This window comes from Toxotes jaculatrix, chromosome 8 (assembly GCF_017976425.1).
Source record: "Toxotes jaculatrix isolate fToxJac2 chromosome 8, fToxJac2.pri, whole genome shotgun sequence".
Classification (NCBI taxonomy): domain Eukaryota; kingdom Metazoa; phylum Chordata; class Actinopteri; family Toxotidae; genus Toxotes; species Toxotes jaculatrix.
The window spans coordinates 2,200,591-2,226,117 of NC_054401.1; the positions used below are offsets into that span (position 1 = coordinate 2,200,591).

The 25,527-nt window shown below is 43.1% G+C and overlaps 1 protein-coding gene across 1 annotated transcript; it reads right to left on the reverse strand.

Moving 5' to 3' along the window:
- si:ch211-113g11.6 (uncharacterized protein LOC559008 homolog) lies at positions 1-25,527 on the reverse strand. The gene is made up of 14 exons (XM_041043915.1): positions 25,272-25,527; positions 20,238-20,377; positions 18,411-18,473; positions 14,966-15,061; positions 14,531-14,636; positions 12,078-12,185; positions 11,542-11,681; positions 10,105-10,283; positions 8,532-8,640; positions 8,070-8,277; positions 3,337-3,452; positions 2,826-2,998; positions 2,240-2,295; positions 1-602 (listed from the first exon to the last, which is right to left on the reverse strand). Exons 1-14 carry the CDS (start codon positions 25,348-25,350, stop codon positions 256-258), a joined length of 1,920 nt encoding a protein of 639 aa, XP_040899849.1. The 5' UTR covers positions 25,351-25,527; the 3' UTR covers positions 1-255.

Sequence of the window (25,527 nt, forward strand, 5' to 3'; positions counted from 1 at the left end):
ATGTATTTTCCAGTTCTGATCTTGACGAGACTTCTGCAGCTGCAGATATGTTGCTTTATGCTAAAAATACAGAATTGAATTCATAATTTGCTGGACTTTTGCTAAAAATTGTTACGGAAAAAGGAGAACTGGCGCTGTACAACCCAACCATGTACTTCAATGCTCTGCGAACCTGACCTCCTAACAGCGGCTCCCGGTCTTTCCTGTCATTTGGAGCCAGTAAGGATGAGGGGTTAGCGTTAGCATCAGCTGCGGTTAATGGAGCCACAGGGCAGCCACGGCAAGCAGGAGAGACGGCCCCAGGGTGGAGGCCAGGGAGGCAGCCACCAGCCTGCCATTGTTCACCAGCCTGAAGGAAATAACCTCCACCTTGAATCCGTCTTCGGTGGCCATGCAGCGGAAGACGCCCTCCTTAAGGGGCGTGTCAACGATTGGCCCCAGGACGCAGAAATCCCCGGAGAAGAGGCAGGGGTAGTTCAAAATGCAGTTATCCTTCTCCCAGCGGTAGGTGGCGTGGAACGAGCGCACAGGGCAGGGGAGAAAGACGGAGGTGTTGGACTGCACCACCACTTCTCTGGGTGAAGTCCGACGCTGCTTCAGAGCTGTAGGGATAAAAAAAAAAAAAATCATCCCAAAATATATGATGTTCACAAAGTAACTGCAGTTGCAGAGACTCTTCTTAGTATTAATTTGTGAAATTATATACAGTAAATGCTGACTGTGCCACTCTCTGTGGACTCCTGTGATAACATAACAGTGATTTAGCCTAATTGTTTTGTGGATGTTTCCCAAGGCTGGATTACCAGCTGGGAAAAGCAGGCAACTACCTCAGGGTCTGAGACTACCTCACGGTCTTTGCGTCCCTGAAGTCCCAGCATTCATTATGCTTCAGTTGGTTTACAGTTGTTTGATTAATGGCACATTTGTCTGGCACCATGCAGAGCTAAAGCACACTGTCAACTGAAATGATAAGGGCCTTCATGGAAGTCCAGCATTATCACCTGTCTTATGGTCCTCTGTGCCATTCAGATTCAGAGAACTTTATTTGTCCCCGGGGGCCAATGCAGCCTCAACTGACCATGCAGTCAGTGGCTGAGGCCCGGAATCATTTTTGGCTTTGGGCCCCCTAACAGGTTAATCCAACCATGATCTCTGTGAGGAGAAAAACGCCTTTAGTTTCTATCTCAGCTAGGATAAAGACAAAATGTAAGAAGGACGTCCACACTGTACTGCCCACACAGTCTGACTAGCTCTTACATGGCTTACCAACTTTAACAAACCACCGCAGGCCTGTGAAGCTTCGAATGTTTCAACGTGTGTGTATGGACACGAGAAAAAGTGATTCCCTGCACCTTTGTTACCACCTACAGGGGTAACACTGCCCCCAAAGCAAAGTTAGTGTATCATTAGCAGTTTTGTGTGGACCTGCATGTTAGGTTAGGAAAAGCCCCATTCAGGGTTAAACATACACTGTGCACATACACATACACTGCTGTGGGAGTTGGTGTAACAAGTAACTTATTCTGTATTTCTATTGTAAACATCTGCACAATGTTAATTTATAAAGAGACTAACAAGCTACACTGCAATACAAGAACAATGCTGCTCCACATGTTCTACAGGGATCATCAGTGGATGGCAGTGCCGGCTGTATTTGCATGGACCTGTAGCTTTAGCCTCACTGTTGAGTCGCAATACAAAAGCCGAGTTAGCATCTCACAGAAGAACTGTGGCAAGTTCTCCAAGATGCTGGGAACGACCGAACTGTCAATACAGAATAACGCAGAATAAAGATGATGAACTTTGCAGTGTTTTGTGTAATTGCTGGCGTAGTATTCCTCTGCTCCAAGATATCAGTTAAAAGTTAAAATACTTTGCTTCTTGTTGCCTCTAAGTATTATTTTCTGCGGAAATAGACTGAAACTTGTCTCTGTATCCACAGGCAGGACATGTGACCCCACTGACACAACTGGAAATAAATGCAATGATAAATTATGATCACTTAAGAAGATAGCCTTCTCTTCAGAGGGGAGTAATTGTCAGGATTCGTTGAGGTTGTAACTGGGCTTTGAGCTCTGAAACAGGGCAAGACATGACATAAAAAATATCTCTCCCCGTGGGTTGTTGGACTGCGCTCAATTATATGATAATGATCTTTTTACTCTAGCTGCTCAGAAAGGTTCCTATTCTGGCTTAATTAAGATACAGAGAGAGTGGGAGAGAGCAGATAAGGGCTCACCAGCAGCTTCCCCACAAACCGAGGAGTTGGAATGGTCCAGATTCTGAATGAGTGCCCTGTTGGAAAATAATAGAGAGGACAAATTAGCAGCACTGAATGGTTTCTCAAATGGCTTGTGAGCCTCCACGTCAACCTGCTGTTACTTGCAAATTAAAACATGCAGAGACAAATCATTCAGCAGTGTCGGGGAGGGGAAAGGAGAAAACCCAAGTCAGAGGATTATTACAGCACATGACTGATTTTCATGTTATTTCTTTAAATATTCATAAGAGCCAGAGCGAGTTTCTAACAGAAATATGCAGTCAAGATCCTTAACATTAGCTCCACATGCGTCTTTGGTGATTTTGGTGATCGTCATGTTTCTCTTTGAACTGCAGTTTCTTTATTGTTAAAGCAAGTTTCATCAGCTCGGGTCCAAGGATTTCCAGTCAGAGCATAAAGCATTTTTTTCTGTAACTGCAGATTTGTGCTGTCGATCTGACCACACTGAGTTTTAGAAATGTCCAATGAGTGCTCTCTCCTCTCTTGGCAGCCCACGTAAAAACAGCCAATAGCTATGCAGTGGTGACATCATATGCGATCATACCCGGTCGTGATGTTGTATCCAGGCGGGATGGCGATGCACTTCCTTCTGGCCCTGTCCCAGCCGCAATACGGATCCCGGGAAAGAATGCACTCCCTGCATGTGTCTCCATAGCGACCGCAGTCCGCCAGGGGCAGCCGCTGGACCTCCATCGCTGTACCAACATACAGGTGTCCCTAAGGAGGAAGAAATGCAATATGATACTTCATTCCTAGACTCGGTATTACTGGAATAAATCAGCCGGTGCTGCGTCATTATTCTTCTTCAGGTTCTTTACAGATTTGTCTTCTTGGGACAGCAGAGCCTCTGAAACAGCTTTCCAATCAACACCCTCAACTAAAACCCATAATGAAGGATTTCTATAATATGAACAATGGACAAGATGACTGGAAAATATTTAATATTTTATAATGATTGGCATCAGCAATCTCTAATGAGGCATTAAATAGCCTTATTCATCTATATAATCAGATTTATCCATGTATTCATGAAGGCAACACACTATTCCTCATACCTTTTGGGAGTCGATGGCCATGTTTAGAACAGGACCCTCATTGTGAAACAGCGAGTACTGGGATATGATGAAGACCCCCTCACTGGAGTGAAGAACTTTGAGAACTTTGCCTTGTTCTGTAGAAATAAAGAAGGAGAGGACACCGTAAACTGACTGGAGGGATGGATCTCAGGTCTGGAAGTGCAAGCATACACAAAAAGACGCACACATGCCTGGTGTCATATGTCGAAATTTGTCCATTCTGGTTTTGGCTGTGTTGTAGCCCTTGTACCGTCAAGGGAGTTTTACAAATTTATGGATTTCACTTGGACAACTTCCATTCTGAAGGCAGGCTGGAGGGCCAAAGGCAAAACGGCAGACTAGAGGTTTATAGATTTTTTTTTTTTTTTTTTGAACAAGCATTTGTGAGCCAAAACCACAGTACTGGTTAATCCAACAGAGGAAATTTGTTACACGGGCTGCTGAGGGCGGGGTGAAGTAAAGATGATGCAGCAGGAATCTTTTTAATAACGTTTGCATTCTGTTTGGATCAATTACAGAACTTCAGTGCTGAGTTTTGTCCCTGACAGAGATGATGGAGCGGTCAGCGCCCTAGAACTTTTTTTTTTCTGGCCTCTGGCCGAGGTCTTTTCCATAGCAACAGAAGACAAGTGCTACTTGATATACAAAACCAAGCTGATCCAAATAAGTTTCTCATTAACTAAGATGAATCATTCATAACCAACGGCCAGAAACCTACAGTATGAAAACTGGGGAAAATGGGTTATTAACTGGGCAAAGCAGCAAACTACTCTGTTGCCCCGAAACACGAGGGGGCTCAAAGGCTCCAGTATTATTCCATGTCAACTGGCTCGTGTGTTCCAGCGTTGAAAAACTATACAAGCATAAACAGAAACTTTGGTCTGTTTCTACATTTCTTGTAAATAATTGTTCATTGTGTTGAAAAATCGCTGTGTGTGTTTCCTACATCAATTCAATTCAGAAATCCTGTTTTTGTGAATGAAATCAAAGGAGAAACCAACAAAACGATGTGTAAGCAGGAAGGGCAGAGTTTTCAGGCCAAAGGCCGAAGTCTGCCTCGTGAGTCGGTTCCTGTTTTCCACACAAGAAGCTGCAGCTGACTCACAGGCTCGCTGGAATTTGCCAACACCTTTGTTCAGCTCTGCACAGGTGGTCAATAGTGGTGTCTTGCACGCAGCTTGATTTCAGAGATGGAGGGGTCATTACTGTCGCCGTGAGCCATCAGTCTGTTTTGTGCAATAGGCTATTACACTGGCTAAGTGCAGATTCACTCTCATAGACTGTTTACATTCATTTGCTCTCCCCAATATCTCTTTATTTCCACATACCCTTTCTGGTGCTGAGTGTGTGGCGGTTTCATCAGACTGAAGGTCAATGAAAATGTTTTTCTACCCTGACTATTTGCACTCCCTCCAGACAGCCACTCCTTCCTTTCCAAATAACAACCTGAGAGTTTTAATGGTTCCCTGCAGAAAGACGCTCTAACTTGTTTTGTCTTTTCTCACATCTAAGATTATTTTCACCTCCCCCACTGTGAAAACGTGTTTACAGTGATATCTTTTATCTCACATCCTCATTTCCTGAATGTTCTCTCCTAGAGGAACCTTCTCATTTGTAAATAGGCTGGCAGGTTCTTGCTGTCACTTAGACTTCTTTTGTCCTGGGACCGCTTTGTTGCTTTTTTCATAAACTTCAAATCTTTTTTCCTCTGTCGTCAAAGATAACATTCCCCATTTTATCCAGTTTATTCTCATATGATTCTTTAATCCTGTCTACAGCTATTTTCAGTTCTCTTCTCAAAACAGTGTATCAGCACAAAGACAGCAGCAAGACATTCAGAGCAAAAAAAAAAAAGGGTGACAATGCTGAACTCAGACGACATCTGCTGAGTGAATCTGTTTTTTGGTTTTATTTATCCAGGGAGAGTTTGCTGAGCATACACATAATTCTACAGTAAACACCTGTGCTAATACGCTTATACATCTATACAGTTACATTCACTCATTATGTAAAGGCTCTGACTGTTGGACAGAAGGCAAACAGTGAACATACACATTTTTCCAGCTGGACTAAAGATTTAAACTTGCCTTCTTTTACTCTACACACTAACACTGAGTTACAGTTACTCATTTCCCCAGCTCATATTTCTCCCAGTCGGGCGCCACCTTGGTCTGCCTCTCTAACCTTTAAGCTACTGCCACGTCCAGTGTCACACTGTGTGAAAAGAAAATAACCTCTGATCTCAAACATAAAGTCAGCTTGAAACAAGAGCATGGCTCTGACATTTTTTTTTTCCATCCCTGAGGGAAGCTTTCTGCTGTATCGCCTCCATGACTGAAATGGCCCGAGTAGCTTTACCACCTCTGGTGGTCAATCTGTCAGTGACTTCCTGAAGGAAACCGTTCACTGCTGCCCATTCTTTGGTTCTGTTTTCCTACGGTCCCCAGCATCAGAGACTAACTGCTCCAGTTTCTCCTCAGGCCCCTGGGCCGCGGTCACATGACCCGTCGACAGGCCAATAGAAACGAATTTTCAGGCCCCTAATTGTGAGACTGATACGTTTTGTACTGTGGACGAACGTAGTTATTTCACATTTTGATATGAGACCGGGTTGTCCAAATACATCACTCTGTCAGACAACTGTGACTAGAATGAAGATGTGCGCCTCTGTGGGTAGAAAAATTAGATGAGACGAAATTAGATGAGTAATGTTCTCTACTTTCATAACAGCCACCATCAAGGTGACTGTGACACCCACAGTCTGGTCACTCTACTTCAGCTTATAAGTGTGAAAAAGAGTGTTTGCTTTGATCAGCTGAATTTGTAGTGAGGAAAAAAAGCTACTGATGATGGTGGCAGGTTTATATTTCCTCTGCATACTACAGTCTTTCATTTCAGAACATTTTAAAACATTATATTCAAGCATTGTAGAAAGAAATGAACTATCAGTGGTCGCGTTGCATTGTGGGTAATGTAGGCACTAGTTTTTGATGCTGCATCAATTTTGATGTTTGGTTTTCTTTAACTGTTGATGATTGACAGATCATGATTGATTTAACATTTACAGTTTCAACCCTTTTTATTTAAAGACGCATAAGCAGGATGCAGGATCTCTGACTGGTCAGCTGTTGAGCTCCAATACAACATATTTATTATTTGAGCTCTCAGAGTCATATTTACTCTCCCGGGTTAGAGCAGAAATATCAGCCATTACTTTTTTTTTTGCACAAAGATTAACTGTGTGGTTTGTATCTCCATGCTCATCTTTGTGAAGGATTTTCCATTGAATTTCCATCGCTACGGAAGGCTAATGTCCCGGGGCTACCCAAAATGCATCTGCTTCAGTTTCACCATCTCTGGTCTCGAGGTGGACCCTGGCATGCCTGCTCCTTCTGCTCCTCTGATTGGTTTAGACTGTCTATCTGTCTGTCTCCTCCACTCTCTCCAGATTGGGTTATTTCAAGACGTGGGGCTTCTCTCCATCATTTGCAGAGAAACACAAGCATGTTTGAAATTAATTATGCAGATTGATCAGCTTGACTTGTTGCAAGCCTGTGAATATTTATAGCTGGTGTCCTGAAGTGAAGGTGATGTGATACTGAACAGGAGGAAAAAGGGAGGCGATCAAACCATAATTCAAAAGAGATTAAAGGAGTCTGAGATTTGTACACTGTGTTTCCTACAAATCACGAGAGCCAGAACACTAAGGAGCACTGCCAACACACGTTTTTTCACATGCTTTTTAAAACAGAGAAAAACAGGAAACATCAGTGTGGAACAGCCCGATCTCCAGTACAACCTGTTCCTCCGGCCTCAGATAACTGTGGCTCAAACTGCTCTAGTTTCTTTTTAGGCCACCACAGAGACCAGTGGCTGTTCATAGCTCTCCATCATCTTGTCTTTTTTTAACACTATGTTGTTTTTTTTTTTAATGTGCTAAAAATAGAAGCAACCCAGAAAAAGCCTGATGAATGACAAGCACATATCCACAGCGGTGGTGAGGACTTGAGCTGAGAAAGACGACACTCGCTCATCTTTTGGTGAACGTCAGAGTGGTGAGACGCTCAAACACACACACACGAGCATATGACTTGTGATGGTTGCCATAGTAATCTCCCTGAGGCACAAGGCAATTTTTGGAGTAACTGCTGTGGGCACCGGCAGCGCCTCAGCGTTGCTGCTTTGATCCAATAGAAACAGTCTTGTGAAGGACAGGAGTCATTTGGGTTCTGAGCTAAACAGATTTTGACCTTGTGTCAGTTTTCCTGACTTTCTACTATTCAGAGCTCAAATCAGGAAAGTAAATGTTTGCTTATTTATTTGCACTCAAGAGCAGCAGTTAAATGCCAGTTATTTTACCATTATTTTATCCTGCTGGTCGTTAGTGTCAGGCTGCTGAACCTCTCTTCCAACCAAGCAGCAGCACACCAGACCTGACTCATTTAATCAACTGATCTCAGTCTTCAGACAGCTGTGTGCGGTTGATTGGCTGGAACAAAAAAAAAACCCTGCAGCCACACGGCCCTTTGTGGAACAGGTTTGAACCAACACAACTCCAGAGGGAATGTCACGTTGCTTCCGGTCTTCTGGATATGTAAATACACAACTGCTTATTTAAAATTCCACCTTAAAGCTCTCCTGCCCTCGAGAAAATAGACTGACATCCAAACAGCTGAACACAAAAATTCACGTGCACACACACACACACGCACCTGTTCCGAGGTACAGGACGCTGTAGTGTTCATCGTTGACCGCCAGGACGATGTCGGCCACAGTGTGTGTGATCTGGTCATCTGTGGGTAGGTCAAGTGGAGCCACACCGACAGGCCGGATCACATCCTCAATTTCTGGGTGGTATCTGATCACCCCCAGGTTCTTGATGTCATTGTGACCTCCTGCTGTCGAGTTTTTGCGGACACACTGAAAGAAATGATATAATCAATTCAGACCAGGCTGGGGACTGGAATAAACAAACTGCCCTTGGACAAAGAGCTCAAAATTGCTTCTCTTTTATTAACTCATGCCTTTCAAAAATAGCACTTCAGTCTTTTCGCTTCTGAAATAAAGGCTGACTCATACAATTACATGTTTTTTTTTCCTCTGTGCGGTTTTTTTTCAGATTGGTGTGATAAAAAAGATAATAAATAAAGAAAAATCTTGCTGGTTTTCCTTACCATTCCGGGGCGACTGCCAATGAATGGACTGCTGTAGCCCTTCAATTTAGATGTGGAGAACGCTTGGTCAATATCTTCGATAGAGTAGGCACAGATCACTGTTCTGCCCCTGAACAAAGGCAGAAAGAGGAATAATTACATCCTCAACAAAAGATGTGGTTTTCAGGGACACGTGGGAGAAGAGCTAGAAATTCTTGGCTGACTCAGGCCCTGAAACAGTAAATAGCTGTAATCCCTCACAAGTTCTAGACTCTCTCCTTTTTTTTTTTTTTTACTGTGCGTTCAAACAAAAAGTGAAGCGAACGTTCGAGATTCAGCTTGAGAAAAATATCTGCAGGTATCCCAGGGCTTTGTGAATCTGATATGAATGTGATGAATGTGCGGGAGAGAAAAAAAGGAGAGACAGGAGAGAAACAACACAAACAAGTGGAGTTCAGTCAGAAACACACACACACACACACACACACACTCTAACAGTCAGAGTATCTGCTGCTTGCCGGTCGGTACACTGGTTGTTTGGGGCAAATGAAGAATGAATGAATGAAGTGAGGCGAAAATTCACTTTGCTTTCTGTCTCTACTCGATATCCCCTGTCACCAGTTGCATAGCTCTTACATCTGTAACCAGTTAAGCCAGAGAAGGTGAACATTACTGAGCGAGTCACAGAACAAAAAGCAGAGAGAGAGTGAAATATAAAAATCATTTTGCGTGGCAGAAACGTTTTGTGACCCCTCGTGGAGGTTCCAGATTTTGTTTGTCGGCTGTGGATTCCTCACCCCCAGCCCACCTCCCTTGGGCGGTATGCCACTATTTTAAAGAGGCACACAAAGAAAATGTGCTAATTTTCTACCTTCATTATTCAGCCACCAACAGCTGCGTTACGTAAGGAGAAGGAATTGATGTTAATCTTCCAGTATTTCCATTTTTGCAGTGAAAAAAAAAGCTGCACAACTTCACAGTTCACAGCTACGTGAGAAAAACACAAGACTCTGTCGAAGCTGGTTAAGCTTGATGAGATGTGAGGCTGTGACATGACCTGAAAACTGCCATCATAGATGCGTGCCTCAGCTGATGTAGCTGAACCGAAGAGCACATGAGTCTGCTGCAGTTTGAAAAGTTGTAAAATTACTTGTACTTTCTAGTTGAAAATGTGCAAAATATAACAAGTAATACATGTGACAGGACAAGCTGTAAGCAGTATTTCCTTTGGCAAACTGTTAGAAACAAATGAAGTCATTTTGGCAACGTCCTCCTGCAGAAAATTGCGCCACAGTCTGTTATTTGTAATATCAGATGTGTGACAACTTACATCTTGCAAACTCTGTGAACAATTGCTTGGCAGATTCTTATTCCAACAGAAAACTGATGTTACAGTTAATGAAATATAAACAAACACCGACAAGACACTTTCCCTCAAAATCTCATATATAATGAGAAATATGTGAGGGGGTGTTGTGTACCGCGTGCCTTTGTGTGTCAGTAGGTGCTGCGGTGTGGGTGGACGAGTGTCAGCTGCTGTTTTGTTCGGTAGTTTTTAGCTGGTTACACAGTGGAGTTTGAGGTTTTAGCTCACCATGCATTGGAAAACAGGCCGTACATGACCCCGGCCCTCTTGTCCTGCGCTGTCAGCACCACAGCCTGCTTCATGTTGTTGTACTGCTGCTGAGTGTTGCCTGCGCCGCACATCACCCGGGCCTTCATGAAGGTGGTCCATGAGTCGGCCAGCAGGGCTTTAATGCCCCCTTCGTCCACCTGGAAGCAACATACAAGAACTCTGACAACAGGGCAGCTGGGCTGCTAATTCTGAATTTTACTTTGAGTTCCCTGAAAAGATGAGACCCTAACCCAGGATAGCAGGACTTCCTTTCCCTGAGAACACTCATTTTAGGAATAAAAGAACTCTGTCTCTGAGGCTGGTCCAAGATGTCAGTAGTCTATGCTGTAGGCAGCATAGGCTGTAGCAGTGTCTGAAGCCTTCTGTGTAATTAGCAAAGTAGAAAAGAAGACATACTGGTTTAACAAGCCGTTAGCATTGATGTAGCTGTTTAATGAACAGCAACTGCTGTGTTTAATGTCACTTAATTAGCACAAAAACTGGTGGCAGGTAGCCACGAGCCTAGTCAGAACGATTTGTAGATAGGTCCAGAGTACTGATCCGGGACCTGATGACACCACTAACTAACTAACTAATCAGAGGTGGGGTTTTTTTTCACTTTTTGACAGAGGCTACAAACTTCTCTGAGGCTAATCATTTCTAGGCTAAACGCAATCTGGACCAATCTGTCTAATTAAAGAAATAGGTTTTGGGAATAATTTCCTAAATATTCTTACACAAGAAGATTGATATAAAATCTGCCTGCTAGCACCTGTAAAGCTAACTCACTAACACTTAAATGCACAGAGATGAAGAGACTGTTTTTCCCCAGTCCTGGCAAGAGAATAAAGACATGTGTGGTGAAAAATGTACAAGAAAATCTTCCTTAAATTTGCTAATTAAAAAACTCACTAAACATGAAACCTTCCGCTCTTCTGCTTTTAGCATTTACATCTGATTTGGGCGTCTTTGTGTAGGATTAATATTCAAGGTTAATTCAGGAGCCAAATCAGCAGTTGACACAGAGCAGCAGGTGTTTCGTCTTCGACAGCTGATTGGGAAACACCTGCTTTGACTTCACTGATTGGAAGGTGTTAAGAAATGCGGCATTATTGGGTTTGTACCCGGTGCAGACGGTGGTGAAGAGTGTAGTAGGGATTCTGAATCAGACCTTGTTGCATGTTTCATCTCTGCACAGAACATTTGGGATTTGTTCAAACTTTGAAGAATTCAACCCTCATTTAATTTGCAATTCTCTTAAAACCAGCGGTTTTCGTTTGAAACGTCACACTCATACAAAATCTACAGGCCTCCAAAAATTACTCAGATGAAACAATCTCAGAAAGCACGCTTTGATTGCACAGCTCGTAACTCACACATATGCAATATGAAGGGCAAGTTACAAGATTATTTTACCGTGCAGATGCGACCAATGCGGGCCCTGTACGGTTCCTCGTCCACTCTGGCTGTTTTGTTGAGCTCACTGAAGAAGAAGTATATCTCCTCCTTGAACTTTTGTGAAGATGGGATTATGGCTGCACCAGCAAACTGTGGATCTGTGAGACGAGATTCAAACATGTCCACTGAGATACTGTCACCGTGGTTCCAATTTACCTCCAACACATATCATAAGCAGGATCATTTTCTAATGAGGTCTGATTTATAGCCCATTGCCCTATTTTTAAAAAATACTAATATTAAACTGCATATAAAAAAGATATTGTAAGAATGAACATGAGAGAAAATGGCTAATCACACGTTTCTGATTTGTATTTTACTGCTGTAAATAACATGATCCACGCCATAAAACCTGTGACAGTGAATGCACCTACATGTTGTTTTTCCCCATTGGCAATGTTAGGAGATGATGTACAGAGAGTGCCACCCACCATGTCCATGTTCATTAGTCTAAACCTGTATGGTTCCTGCATGTCTCCCTTCCTCCTACTCACTCAGCAACCAAATGTTCTCCGTCTTCAGGAGCTTCTGGGGGCCAAACGTACGCCGGATTGAGCCGGCGTGACCTCCCACCGACGACATTGCAGAATATAGACTCCCATCTAAGGCGGCGAGGAGAAGAGACGGAGAGGAGAAGAGAAGAGAAGAGAAGAGTGAACAGTGGGCAAAAAAAAGAGAAGGCAGACAGTGAGTGTGATGGATGGGTACAAGGTTCACAGGGAGAGGAAGAGAGATCGGAGCGACACAGAAGTGGTTTGACTGAAGCTGGAGGAGAAGAAGACACAGCGAGAGAACACTAAACCGCGAGAGGGAGAGTGAAGATGGAAAAAAGGAGGCCCGGGAGGCCAGAGGCAGAATACAAAACAGGGGAGGAAACGGAGCGCAAGAGCAAAGAAGACATCAAGGCAGAATAGCTGACTGCACCGATGAGCAACCACCAATCACCATATTCTTATAACCCCACTTAGAGCTCTTTCTTTGTAGCAATGCAGAGGGGAAGTGTTTGAAATCGCAGCAGTAACATCATAATTAGGACTGATCGTTAGCCGAATGCTGCTCAGCTCGAGACAAGGGTCGGCTTGTTGCCTCAGAAATCGATCCCCATCTGGAAGAGCGTCCCGCAGCGAACACGAACCTCTCACTCATTTCTGTCTCTGCATAACAATCCATCTGCATTTGGTGGTTCAACAGACATTTTGTCCGTCCCTCATCATGCACTGTGTCTACTGACAGATCGATTTAATTCAAAACACTTCTGTTTAGTTAAAGTGACCGTGCATGGCTGGACACCTCCAACATTTGCCTTTCATTCAGTCCAGCGGTGCTGGATTTGCAAAAACATAATGTTTTATTAGCAGGACTGTGTTTTCACAAAAATACAGGGGGAAATTTCTGCCAGCATATTTGCACTAGTACTTCTACTTTGTGATACAACCTTTCTTGCTGTCACTGAGTGGCTTTGAATAAGAAGAGTCATGATACAGGGAGGAAAACAATAAATATCTCAAAAAAGCAACTGCCACCTGTACAAACAATGATTTGTGTGGCGTATCAGACAGTCGGTGGCCTGTGGATGCTGAAATGTGGCCAGATATTGAGTTTCCTGAGTTATACAGGGAATGTATGACACTGAGGGAGTAAACAAAACCTGAAGGGCACATACAATACATGCAGTAGATGCATGGTCCTATTTTAAAGCCTGATCCAAAAGCACTAATACTTCAGGGGATGTTCTGGTTATGTGTGGACACGAACAAAAAAATGTTCTGACTTCATTACGTTTCAGTCCTTGATCAGTTTGCTTGTTTGGTCCTACCACCGTTCCTTCTCTCTTCAGTGTCCTGGAGTCAGTTGTCCATTTTAACAGTGTTTTCCATGGTTTTTTTATTTCATGCGAACGCACAGCGGCAGATGGCTGACTCTCGCATGTTTGGCGTTCAGGGAGGTGTGATTCCCTGGTGACAAATTAAATGTATGATCTGCTAAGACACAGGAATAAAATCATCACAACTCGCTCAGTGTTTTCAGCTCTGACTGGCTTTGTGTTGACATTTTTCTCTTTTTTAATTTCTTCCTATATAATGGACAAATTGTAAAGACCATTGACTTTACAGAGACTCTTTAAACGTGGTTGTCCAGTCGTGCAGCAAGGCTCTAACACTGATAGATAAAGACTTACTCACTCAGAAGCCTTCACTTGAATGAGGCTCCTTTTGTAAAAACAGATTCAAAGGCTATGGTTTGTAACTCAGACTAACACTAAGTTCACCTACGAACCTAAAACCTAACCTAACAGAAAAATGGTTAAGTTTTATGTGTGGTTCAAAGTAGAGTGCATAGAAAATGCTCTTTCACAGCAAAGTCTTGTGGAGGATTTGTTCTTTAAAGTATTGTGAGGTACTTTACATAAATGCATTTACTCATTTGCATGTCATGAATAGCGAGCGATAATAAGAGAGAGATTGCTCCTGGGATGCCGGGACTCACAGGTGTCACTTGGCTGCTCCTGGCACAAATGAGAAAAGTTGATATAAAGAGCTGAAGGTGGCTTTGTTCCAAATTAAGATATCTGGAAAAAGTGACACCTTTTGAAGAAAGAGGAGACTTTTGAAATGATGAGACTACTTCATTCTCCCTCATTCGCTCCTCCTCCATGTTCTGGTTTCTCTGTACTTCACAGCTGGGCAGTGCATTGTCATACCAAGATTTTCTACCAAATTCAGACTGCAGATACTCAAACATAAAATATCCAGTGTCCCATCCGAAGGACATTATAAGTCATTACAATGATATGAGGTTTACTGGAAACAGCGAGTCTTTTTTGTCTCGAGTGTTTCCGGACAGTGTCTTCCTCAGCTGATATTAAATCATGAAGAATACGTGATTATGTTTTTGTAAGATTCTGTTACTCCAGGCAGTCGTGTACTTTTCCTCTTGCGTTTATTACCTGCAGGCAAGCTGATGGACCTCTGGGAGGGGTAGGGTGGTGAGATGTCAGAGGGCGACGCGATCTGTCCACTGCCCTGGACATCTGTCAGCACAGTGTCATTTACCTGCAGAGGGAGGAGATACCTGAGTCTGGAGGAAGCTGAACATTTTAAATCCAGTTTACAACAGGCCTATGTCTTCATGCATTCATCTTACAGTTTTCTATTAAAAGACCATATTCATTATTGAAGGGAAACATCTTTCATGGCAATAAATAACCCAGCCTTCATCTCACCATTAGAAGGAATAAGTGAGCATAATGAATACTAATTGCAATCAATCTTGAGACTGTTCAGGCTCAAGGTGAACGATAATAAACGTGTGACAGCATTTTGCAGCGCTGCTGAAGAACATGTAGCATAATTTCAAGGAAATTTTCTCATGAAACTCTTACCAGCATCCAGCACCGGGGGCTCCCAGCATTCGTCCCACATACTATGAATGTGTCGTTTACTTTCTGAATGACCGTGATGAAATTATCACACTCCAGCTGTGGGGGGAAAAAGGGGTGAGACAAAAAGAAGGCAGACAAAGGCAGAAAATGAGGCAGAAACAGGAGGGAAAGGCAGGAAAATACAGCAGATTGGGAGAGGGATTAAAGATGTGAAAAGACACAGAGGCAAAAGAGGAGAAAGTGGAGGGTGTGTGGAAGAGTGATTAGAGAGAAAGAGACAGCACAGAGGGAGAGAAGAGACAAGAGAATGATCAAGGGATTGTGAAAACCAAACAGGGGAAGAGGGGCAGGTGGAACAGAGGGATAGAGAAACAAAGCAAAACACAAAACAGATTACAAGAGAAAAAGCTGATTGCTCAGAGAGAGAGAGAGATTTAAGAAAAATTGGAGGCAATCCATGCTCTGGACATCTTTGGCAGACAGCACACAGGAGGCTTAGCCCTGCAGTACAGCACTGCAATCCTTCATATGCACACTTATTAAGTACAGAAAATGGACTGCTTTCCCCAAGACATTACTGAATGGAGCATGAAAATGAATACTGAGTACAACCTTAAGGGGTAAATTCTGGTTTTAGGTTGTAGCAGTGCCCATGCTGAAAGTGAATCTTTATTCACAGACATGGCGCATCTATAACAAAAACACGCTAAGTGCTTTTTAGCAAACAGTCACACCACAAATACTGAGGGAAGCGAAAACTGAAGGACGAGGAAGCACTAAATCCAAAAAGCAGGACGAGAGCTTACGTAAGTGTGTGTAGGTGGACATGTAGGTGGATGGGTAGGCGGGTGGGTAGGATGAACACACTTTTTTAAATTTTGTGTATGCAAGTTGGTATGTTTTTCTTTTGCATACTTCTGTTCTTTTGAGAAATAGTTTTCAGAGTTCAGGCAATTTCCACACTTCACCAGGGGCCCCATGAGAAGAGTGAGGGTTAAAGGCAGGTCTCAGACTGACATAGGCTCTCCAACAGAGGAACAGAGTTTGCAGTGTAGTGGATTTGTCTTTCTGGGACCAGTGGCTCGTGTCAACCATAAACCAGTCTGCTTCAGTGGTTTCATTTCATTTGGTTTCTTTTTTTGGTCTCTTGTATCATGTATCATGTTGCGTCATTTAGTTGCTCTGCAGCTTGCGGCACTGCTTAAGGACAATGATTACCAACCTCTATAGGAATGACATCCATATTCAATGATTCTGCACCTCATGATTTATCTCCAATTCCAATATTTGCCTGTGGACAGGGTTCAGAATACACAGGTGAACATCTGCTGTTTTAAAATCAAACTCCAGCGCTTTGGTTTAATATTGCACTTCAATAAATGATGGAGGACTTGTGACTTCATTCAGCCCACCCGGTTTGTAGTCCCCAAGTCCAAGTCAAGACTACACATTTTTCACAGACCTGACAAAGCTCCTCTAGAGCCATAGAAGACATTATACCACTGTTTTAAAGGCTGAGTGACCTTTTAGCAAACTTCTCTGTAGTTAATCTCAGTTTGAAAGCTCCCTGGTGAGAGTTGACGGTGTCTTTGGGTTGGTATTGTCTTTTGCCCTTTGTGTATTTGCTTGTTGGGCTCCACTTTCCAAACCTCTGTGTGCTCTAGACAAACTGAAGCTGAGGGTCATAGACAGCCGCACAACACTGTGGCCTTGGAGATTGTTGGAAATACAGTCTGCCCATCAGATTAGATATGCTACCTACTTACTGTTAACCTCCTCTCTCTGTCCCACTCCAGTGGTAATGTATTCCATAAACCCTGTGGCTGTCTGTCACTGAAGGATGCTGCCTCCTGTCCTTCAATCCCCTTCCAAGGAGCATCTGCTTTACTGGGGAGGATTTACTGCATCACTCAGAACATTTTCTTTTTCCACCATCTGCCACTGCCACGCTCTCTGGAATCTTCTGCTTTGTCTGTTCGGAGAAGGCACTGCCCTCTTTGTTGTGTTCCATAACTACAGTAACACTTCTTATATATTTATATGTGTGTGTGTGTGTGTGTGTGTATACATGCAGCCGTGGTGGGCTTTAGCTTAATTATGGGAGGCAGTACTGAAACAGTGGTAATCTTAGCCTCAGTCAGTTTCCTGGATGTGAAACTGTCCAAATCAGATAACAGTTTCCAGCACTGTCTGCAGAAAGCCAGCGGATAAAAACTATCTTTTAATATTTTTAAAGTTGTCATCTGACCTCTCCTGCCATTAAGCCACTCCCATAGACTTAATAGAATTTGCAGTTCACAAAAAAAAAAGAGAGAATTCAGAGAGCAAAGTGAAATCATGCAACAGTGCTTTAGAGATAAGGGTTATCTCAACGTACGTCTTGAGTCAGCGTACGTTGAGTCTCTCAAAAGGAACAAAAGAGTCTATCCAGCAAAAGGAGGAATGTTCCAGACCATAATGCATTGGTGTTGAAAAAACTGAAATGAGTCACAGAAAAGGTGACACTGAAAACTCTTTATTGAAAAAAAAATTATTCACAATGTAGACCCTTGAAACTTTAGAGGCTAATGGCCTGACTGAAGAATTCAGTCCTGTTGTCTTTCTATAAAAGGTTTTGTTGCTTTTGGACCCGAGTATTCAATGTTTCATCAACAGCTTCCTGATGTCTACAGTGTTCATCACATGCTGCATCACATGACCTGCAACACTGACTGTGACCACTACGCCACCTTACAGCCCAGTGGCGTTACTGAGGGCTTGTCCCTGCTGAAGGGAAGATATGCATCCATGGTAGCAGAGCTGTGTGTGTGTGTGTGTGTTTGAATTTTAACCGATGGGGGTTTGAGGATCAGGATACATCTGACCAAGTAGATGAGTGAAATTTAATTCTTTTTTTTGTGATTAAGCAAATGCAAAAATTGACTCCGAGCATTAATGGGAAAATTAGTTTCAACAATCTGGTTAATGTTCTGTAATTATACAACCACATCAAAGTTAATGTGGAAATCATTCATTGATGAATGAAATTGTAAAAACGGTCTCGGTATTTAAAGAACAGCTTTTAAATGCCATTGAAATCCTGCCGTCCCCTCTCTATGGAATCTCACGGAAAAATTCACTGAAATTACCAACAGCTCACTCACCTGTACAGGTTAAACTGCCTCCTGTGTCATTTTATCTCATCTGCATACTTTTTTATTTGTTTATTAAATGTTTTTACTGTTTTTCTTTGAATTATTTAGTCAGTTAAATCCAAATCTAAACAGCTGAATTCAAACTAAACATTGCAGCACTAACCTCCATGTAGTGCAACTGCAGATGATGATGATGATGATGGTAATGAGAAACAGGATGCTACCGACGATGATACACAAATGGAGGAGGTGGGAGGTGGGGGTGCTCTGCACAAATGACGGAGGTGCTGACAGTGAGGATGTGTTTCTACCTCGAGTGGCGCAGCCTTTGCCTTGCAGGTATCAATTGCAGTCTGATCAGATGCCGCTGGGATCTGTGGGAGGAAGGACTGTTTAGTTTGTGCCAAGTTCTTTCACACTGCTCTGTTTCAGCATGAAAACAGTGACCGTGCGTGATTCTGAAACTCTGTAGGTTGAGAGAGCGATAGAAAGTGAAGAACAATGCATTTATGCTTTTGAGAAAACTCCTGAGCACTGTGCACTTCTCTCAAGCACGTCTTGCTTTCTCCATTGCAAAGAAGAAAATGGAATTAACTGACTGTTTAATAATTAGTATCGAACTTTACAAGTCCCCACTCTTTCATTCTGTCTGACACCAAGAGTTGATTTTCACGGATGCCGTTGTTTTAGGATTGAAAACTGTTGTTTGTCATTCTTCTCCAAACTAACCTGCGCCTGGAAATAACTCAACGTGACAAAATGTCACTTTACTATGTGAGAACAACATCGTCAAACATCAGAATAGTCCCTCAATGCCAAACACATCACCAGTTGATGCTTTCCCACTTGTCGTCATGTCTCCTCTGAGGAAAACCCAACTCTAAGACTGCAATCGTTACCAAAAATAGGGCATACAGTCATATTTGGATGAAACACCAGGCTTACAGTCTCTTTAATTTGTTAGGCTAGTCAGTGCTGACACTGTAGCCCACACACTGTGTAATCTTGAGCCTATGTTGACATTATTAGCTCGCTGAATTATGTGTTTTCTGACTGGACTTCAGCTGCTGAACTGGGCCAGCAGCAGGTCAGCTCTCCCAGCTCTCCATGCTCTCTCCGGATCACTGCTTCGCCCTCACAGACGGAGGGGAAACTATATTTGCTGCCATCCCATACAGTCAGTCCAGTCAGGGTCCAGTTGATTAGTGGAGAAGTGGGTGGATGGATTTAACGTTTGTGAGGAAATCCTTGGAGAGAGCTAAGCTAGCTGTTTCCCCCTGCTTCCGATCTTTATGCTAAGCTAGGCTAACTGCCTGCTGGCTCCAGCTTCGTACTTAACGCGCAGATCGTACACACAACCCGACACACCCACACATGGACGCCGCCCAGTACAACCACAGCCCGATGCCTTGCTCACAGGCACCACAGCAGAGACAATGAGGGAAAAGCGAAGGGGAACATTTCATTCGATTTTCCAGCTCGCTCCACATTTCTCAGCTGAGACTCAAAGCAGGAGCTCCCGAGGCAAATTTGCGATTCTGGGCTGTGTAAAAAAGATTCACTGGACTTGACTTAAAGGCCCTGCACGCCCACACAGGTGTTTCCAGTTAGTCTGCCTGATTCCAGAGGCTGTGCTTTGAAACACATAACCTAATGTACCAATAAGACTGGTAAAGGTGTAAGTTGTCCCATCTTAACAGCTGCAAGGGGAGAGTAAGGGAGATGTCAGTCGAGCGCACACAAAGCCAAAAAGTCTGGAGAGGAGGTTTCATCAGGGAACATAAGTGAAGATGCATGTGTGGGCATATCTGTGCTGTGCATTTAATTCTAGTTACAGACCTGCCTTTTCAAGCTTTAGGTCTCTGCTGCCTACTTTACTAGCCAGCATCGTTTTTATGTACAAACAGCATTTCCACACATTGGACAGCTGCCAAAGCGGCTTTTGAAGTGGACTGACTTAAAGACTTGGCAGTGTTTAGCTTGTGGCCAGTGTGTGATCTCTTATAACTTCTCTCTACATGGCAGCAGAACGGTTCCCAAAGTTGAAAAACAGACTGTTTGATGCTGTGAGATTTAGACCCCCCCAAATCTTCCCATTACATCTATATACAAGTCAGCAAAATCTGTTCAAAGTGTACCTGCAGGTCGCGGACCCCTCTGTCAGTGAACGTCAACACGTAGATCATCGCCTGGCCACCCACGTACAGCGTGTTGGTCCCTTCCTGATGGTACATGCTGATGTAGTTCTCAGGTTTGATGAAGTGGAACCTGGAGGGCTCTGTGGGTCAGAACGAAATACATTAGAGGGGCGAGCTGGAAAATGAGCTGGAGTACGCTGTTGTTGTTTTTATTGTTAATGTTTGTATTTGTGCAATGAAAATATGCCCTGTGGTTTAATTAATGAACCCAAATCATTAAATTTATCCTGAAAAACAAGACAAAAAACAACACAAGCAAACTTTTTGGATGTTAATAACGTAATATACAACTGCTGCTACTAATTGCTGCTACTACTTAGTAATTAAGAATGAGAAGGAGAAAGAAGAATATACACAAAAATCTTCAAATCACAGTGAAATGGCTGTTTGCAAATGATAGGAAATCAATAAAAACAACAGTTGGAGAGAAAACAAGGTATTATCATAAAAAAAGATTAATAAAGCGGAGGTCAAACATAATAATGAAAGGTCAATGCATGAGAGCAAAATTGACTTTCAGTAAGTTATTTAAAAAGATGATCCAGATTTAGGTGCCCTAAGCTCCTCAGGCAGGTTGAATCAAAGTGTAGGAGCCCTGATGGCAAAGAGCCAAAGCCCTGGTTTTTAATCTACATCTAATCTGCCGTCGGTATAAGAGCAGGCTCCAGGAGTCCTGGTTATGAACTGGTTTCATTTTCCAAAACACCTGATCTGACTTTACTGCCCTTTGTGGTTTTAGATTAAACAGGGAGTCTTTACAGGAACCTGTCTCGGGCGTTCGAGGAAAAGGGCATTTGGTGGAAGCATAAATATCACTGAAATAATAATGTGGGCAAATTCCATCACAGATGCTCGGTTGAATTACACTCCGGACACCTCCAGAAGGCTCAAAAGTACATTTGGGCATCTCTGAGTCACGCGTCCAATCAGACTCACACTTACCTACACTGCCACTGTGCCTGCATTTAGAAACAGAATAAAATCCAACAATGTGGGTACATGCAGAACATGTACTTAAAGATCTTGAAGAGTTTGACAAAAACTGCCATGTCTAAAAATGAACAGTTTATAAAACATTAGACTTTCAAGCTGTTTCACGGGGCTCCCAGCGTTTTCTTTCATTTCTCCATTCATTTTCATTTCAGAAAATTCCTGAAGTCTGAAGAGTTTAAGAGTTCTGAATAAAACCAACTAGCTACCAATTTCTCTGACAATACATTAAAATTAAAATGATAATAATGCAAAAAAACATTATAAACAGGACCAAGGCCAGGTCATTTCAAAAAGGGGGAATGCAAGTTAATTGCTTTTGCTGTACAGCATTTTCAACAAAGATACTTTATGAGTAGAAAATTAAAATGTATTCCTAAACTAATGATGCATTTTGCTCTGAATGTTTCAATATAAACAGACACACTAGGAATGAGAAGAGGGGATTATAAGGTCACAGTTACATGGTATTTGTAATGATTTTCTCCTCATCCCTGAAATAAAAAAGACATCCAGCCTGACAGCAAAGCCAGGATGAAGTGGTGGTGATCACTGATACAGGTTGCTAGTCAACCAGCTAAGTTTCTATGGAAACAGGGGCCTCTCTTATTGGCGTGAGTCTAATTGATGAAGCTTATATTTCACATGGATGTGAGGAACACAAGGAAGGACAATGTGTCTGGTGGCTTAGGTAAGAACATACTGTATACAGTACATTCACTTCACTGTCTGACGATTTTCAGAGGAACATTCTGTAGCTGGCAAAGAAAGCTGAGAGACTGCTCTGAAGATTTGCTTTGGAAGTTAACGAGCAGATCTTCACAGACCAAGCGAGTCTCTGTTGATTCAATCTGGCTTCAAGAGCAGAGAAAATGTTAATCTTCTGTTAGACGAGCGCACATCAAACTCAAAGTCAAAAACAGAAGCTGAACAGAAAATAGTGGCTGGTGCTCAGCCGTATACGAGCAACTGCTCATGCTAAAGACCTTATGCTAAAATGTCTTTAATGTGAATTGTATCAAACTTAAATTCACACTAAAAAAAACTTGACAAAGCTGCAAATGCTTCATGGACTCAGTTAGCTGTGACACAGCTCACATCCCTGCCATTGGTTTGGTGAGTAAGTGAATGTGACGCAGAAACTTTGTTTGTTTGCAAAAAAAACTCCAGGAGGCAACTTTAAAGTACCACCTACGATAAGGTCCTCCCCCACTGTTCCCTGATTGGACATTGTGTTTGACTGTCAGAGAAGCGGTCCCACTTCTTTAAACAGCCAAGAGCTCGCAGGTGGAACAAAGTGTACAGTTCTTTAAACAGTGTCCTGTTCCTTGTCTTTCTTGACATCATTTTTAAAGGGTCAGACATATACAACAGGAATGTCACATTCTGTGTGTAATTTGTTCTCTACGTGTGAGTCAGTGTTTGTTTCTCTTTTTCCCCTTAGACATTTAATCATTGCTGCTGGGTGAAGGCCTTGAATTTTCAAAAGGTCAGGTTTTCAGGAACCAAGAAAAATAGCCGTGTTTTTTTAACTTGTTTTTCAAAAAAATAAAATAAAATAAAAAGGCTTCATTAAAGTCAAGACTTCCCTCACCCTCAGAGGAGCACATAAATCCTTGAAAGAAGTTAAAACATTTTCAAATTAGTGAGTCACTTTTAAAGAAACAAATTCCTAATGGCACTAAGAGATGTGCTCATTAGAGAAGAGTAAAGCACAGATGTTATCTGTGGGAATAGTTTCCACTCGTTCATGAATAAAGCATTTTGGACTGTGAAAAAAAAAAAACAGGAAAAAGAAAGTCAAACAGTTTCTGATATAGAAGCTTCTCTGTTTGGCACCAGTGAATAACATGACAGCTGCTTTTAATTTACATGGAATCATTCACTGCAAAGTTGTTTTGCAGGTGGAACTCAAGGTCCTCCATTCTGAACATGACAAGAAAAATCTATCAGGCTCATGGCTGGAGATTTTGTATTGATGTGTTCAGGTCTCCAACGGAGAGAGAAGGTCAACTCAAACGATGCCTGAACTTTGGCAAAAATGTTCTGATATTTAGGATGGAGCTGCAGATGTCAAATTAGCCTTGAGGTGTGCTGTCGTCTCTGTTTCAGTCATTGTCTCGCTCTCTTTGTCTTGTTCTTTGCATTTGTCTCCATATCTCTCTCTTTATGCCTCTGACAGCTTCTCTCTGTTTATCTTGCTTTGCCTTCTCTGCCTTTCCACGTCCTTGTCACTCTCAAACAAACATAATCAACAGAAGGTCTGTAACATAAAGTACAGTAAAGCGAGGCAGATTTCATTTACCCATTCACTAATTCAGACCCTAATTAATATTAATATACAAAACTGGAAACTATAACCTTCATGGGGTTGGAACTGATTGTGCTTGTACCCTGTCATTTGTTTGTTTGGGTGGGACGAACCCAACATTTCGGATGACATCCTGGTCCTGCTCTGGTTGCATGTTCTTACTGTCACAGCTCGCTCGTCTCCTCACGAAATGAGGACATTTAAACGTTTGAGGACCAGGAGCTGTCAGTGGTGCTGAAACGGCGCCAGCGCCAAGGAGAGGTTCTGCTCTTCAGGCTCAAACTGCGGCTCTACCTGTACACTCTGTGTGTGTGTGTGTGTGTGTTCTAACGACAGGCATTCATAGCTAACCGTGGAATTGCGTAACAACCAGTTTGATTGATATGACATGCACGTCCGGGGCCGTCATCTTGTGCGTTTTGTACCGTGCTCATGCGCGGGGAGGGGAGGGATACAGAAGATAACTTGACACACAGCCCCCCATCTCTATTGATTGCTGAATACATTACAGAGCTGTGTGAGGTGTAAAAAGGCGTGAGTGGAATAGATAACTAGGACTCGGCTTGGAATTTTCCATTCATTTCTCTCCCCTCCCTTTTCCCCCCTCTTTCCCCATCTGTATATTTGTACATATATGTGTTTATGGCGGCTGCTACCCCGTCGCAACCCTCTTTTCTCTCGGAGCCGGGCTCCTCTGCTGCAGTGTGAAGCAGCTGCCGTGTCCCGCATTGCAGCTCCGCAAGGACGGGGGAGCTACAGTGACTGTGTCAACCTCCAAAGAGTCATATTTCTCAGTAATGACGCTTTTCGGCGGCTGCAGGCGGGTGTTTCAAGGCCTCCGCTTCGCGCTGTGTTTAGGGCGAACAGGCGCCATGTTCCTCCAGGAGACAGAGGACAGGCTGTTTTTGAGCGCTTCTAGTTTTATTCCGTTCGCTGCGCCTGGAGGTGAGAACATGGATGGACGGTCTCCAATTAGAGCCTGGCTGCCCTAATTGATCGGCAACCGGAGCCGGTGCGTTTTAACGACGAGCACACGGTGAACTTGTTGTGCACTGAGAGAAAACGAACACACAAGTTGTCAAACGACCAACAGAAAACCCACAAGTTGCACAAATCATACCCAAAAATTTTTCAAACGTGCCTTTTGCGAGCGCGCACACAAAATAACCTGAAAAATATGATGGAAACAAATAAACAAGCTGCCTAAGCAAACACTGAAGTCACAGTCTACACACGATGTGTTGTTAACACTGAGATAATGAAGCAGAATGAGTTTTCCTCCAGAGTCTCATCCTGTTAGAGCCTGTGAACATGTGTGCGCGGCCTGAATGGTGGAGCGCGTAATTTACTACTCGGTCAGTGGGGGGAGGGTGGTGTTTTAGGAGATTAATCCAGAGGTAGCTCCGTTAATATGGCTTTACCGGTACTATCTGTACGGCCCGTGCTTCAAAGGACAACATCGGTTAATGAGAAGAACTGGAAAATAACCGGCTACATCGTCTCATGACCAAACTCTCACACTGGTCATTCATTCACTCATCCATTCACCCATTCATTCATTACCTACTAAACACATAATAGAGATTAATAAAGGATGCCTGCCGACGTAAATAACCGGCCGGATGACTTGTGTTAAACCCAGACAGTATTGGGAGAATACAGCAGCTGCCTACCGTGCACAACGAATTTCAGCCGAGGTGACTTTCCGGCGATAACCGTGGCAAAAAGCGACAGCAGGATGAAAGAATTCATCTTTCTCGAGGCTCAGCCGTGTGAAGCCGGTCTGTAGAATTATTCAACCGCAGGAAGAGCTGCCCAAAATCCTTCCTTCTTCCTTCCAGCCGCCTGTATGGTCCCTCCCGATCCGCTGCGTCCCAGATCTCTGCCACCGACTGCTGGTCCCAGTCCTATCTTGTCCGTCTGCTTCGC

What these genes read in the sequence shown, in the direction of transcription:
- si:ch211-113g11.6 (XM_041043915.1), bottom strand. Translation starts at nt 25,350, where the DNA reads ATGAATTCTTTCATCCTGCTGTCGCTTTTTGCCACGGTTATCGCCGGA. An exon ending in GCTGAAATTCGTTGTGCACG is followed by an intron (nt 20,378 to 25,271) that starts GTAGGCAGCTGC and finishes TCTGACCCACAG; the next exon opens with AGCCCTCCAGGTTCCACTTC. An exon ending in GGATACAACATCACGACCGG is followed by an intron (nt 2,296 to 2,825) that starts GTATGATCGCAT and finishes ATTTTCCAACAG; the next exon opens with GGCACTCATTCAGAATCTGG.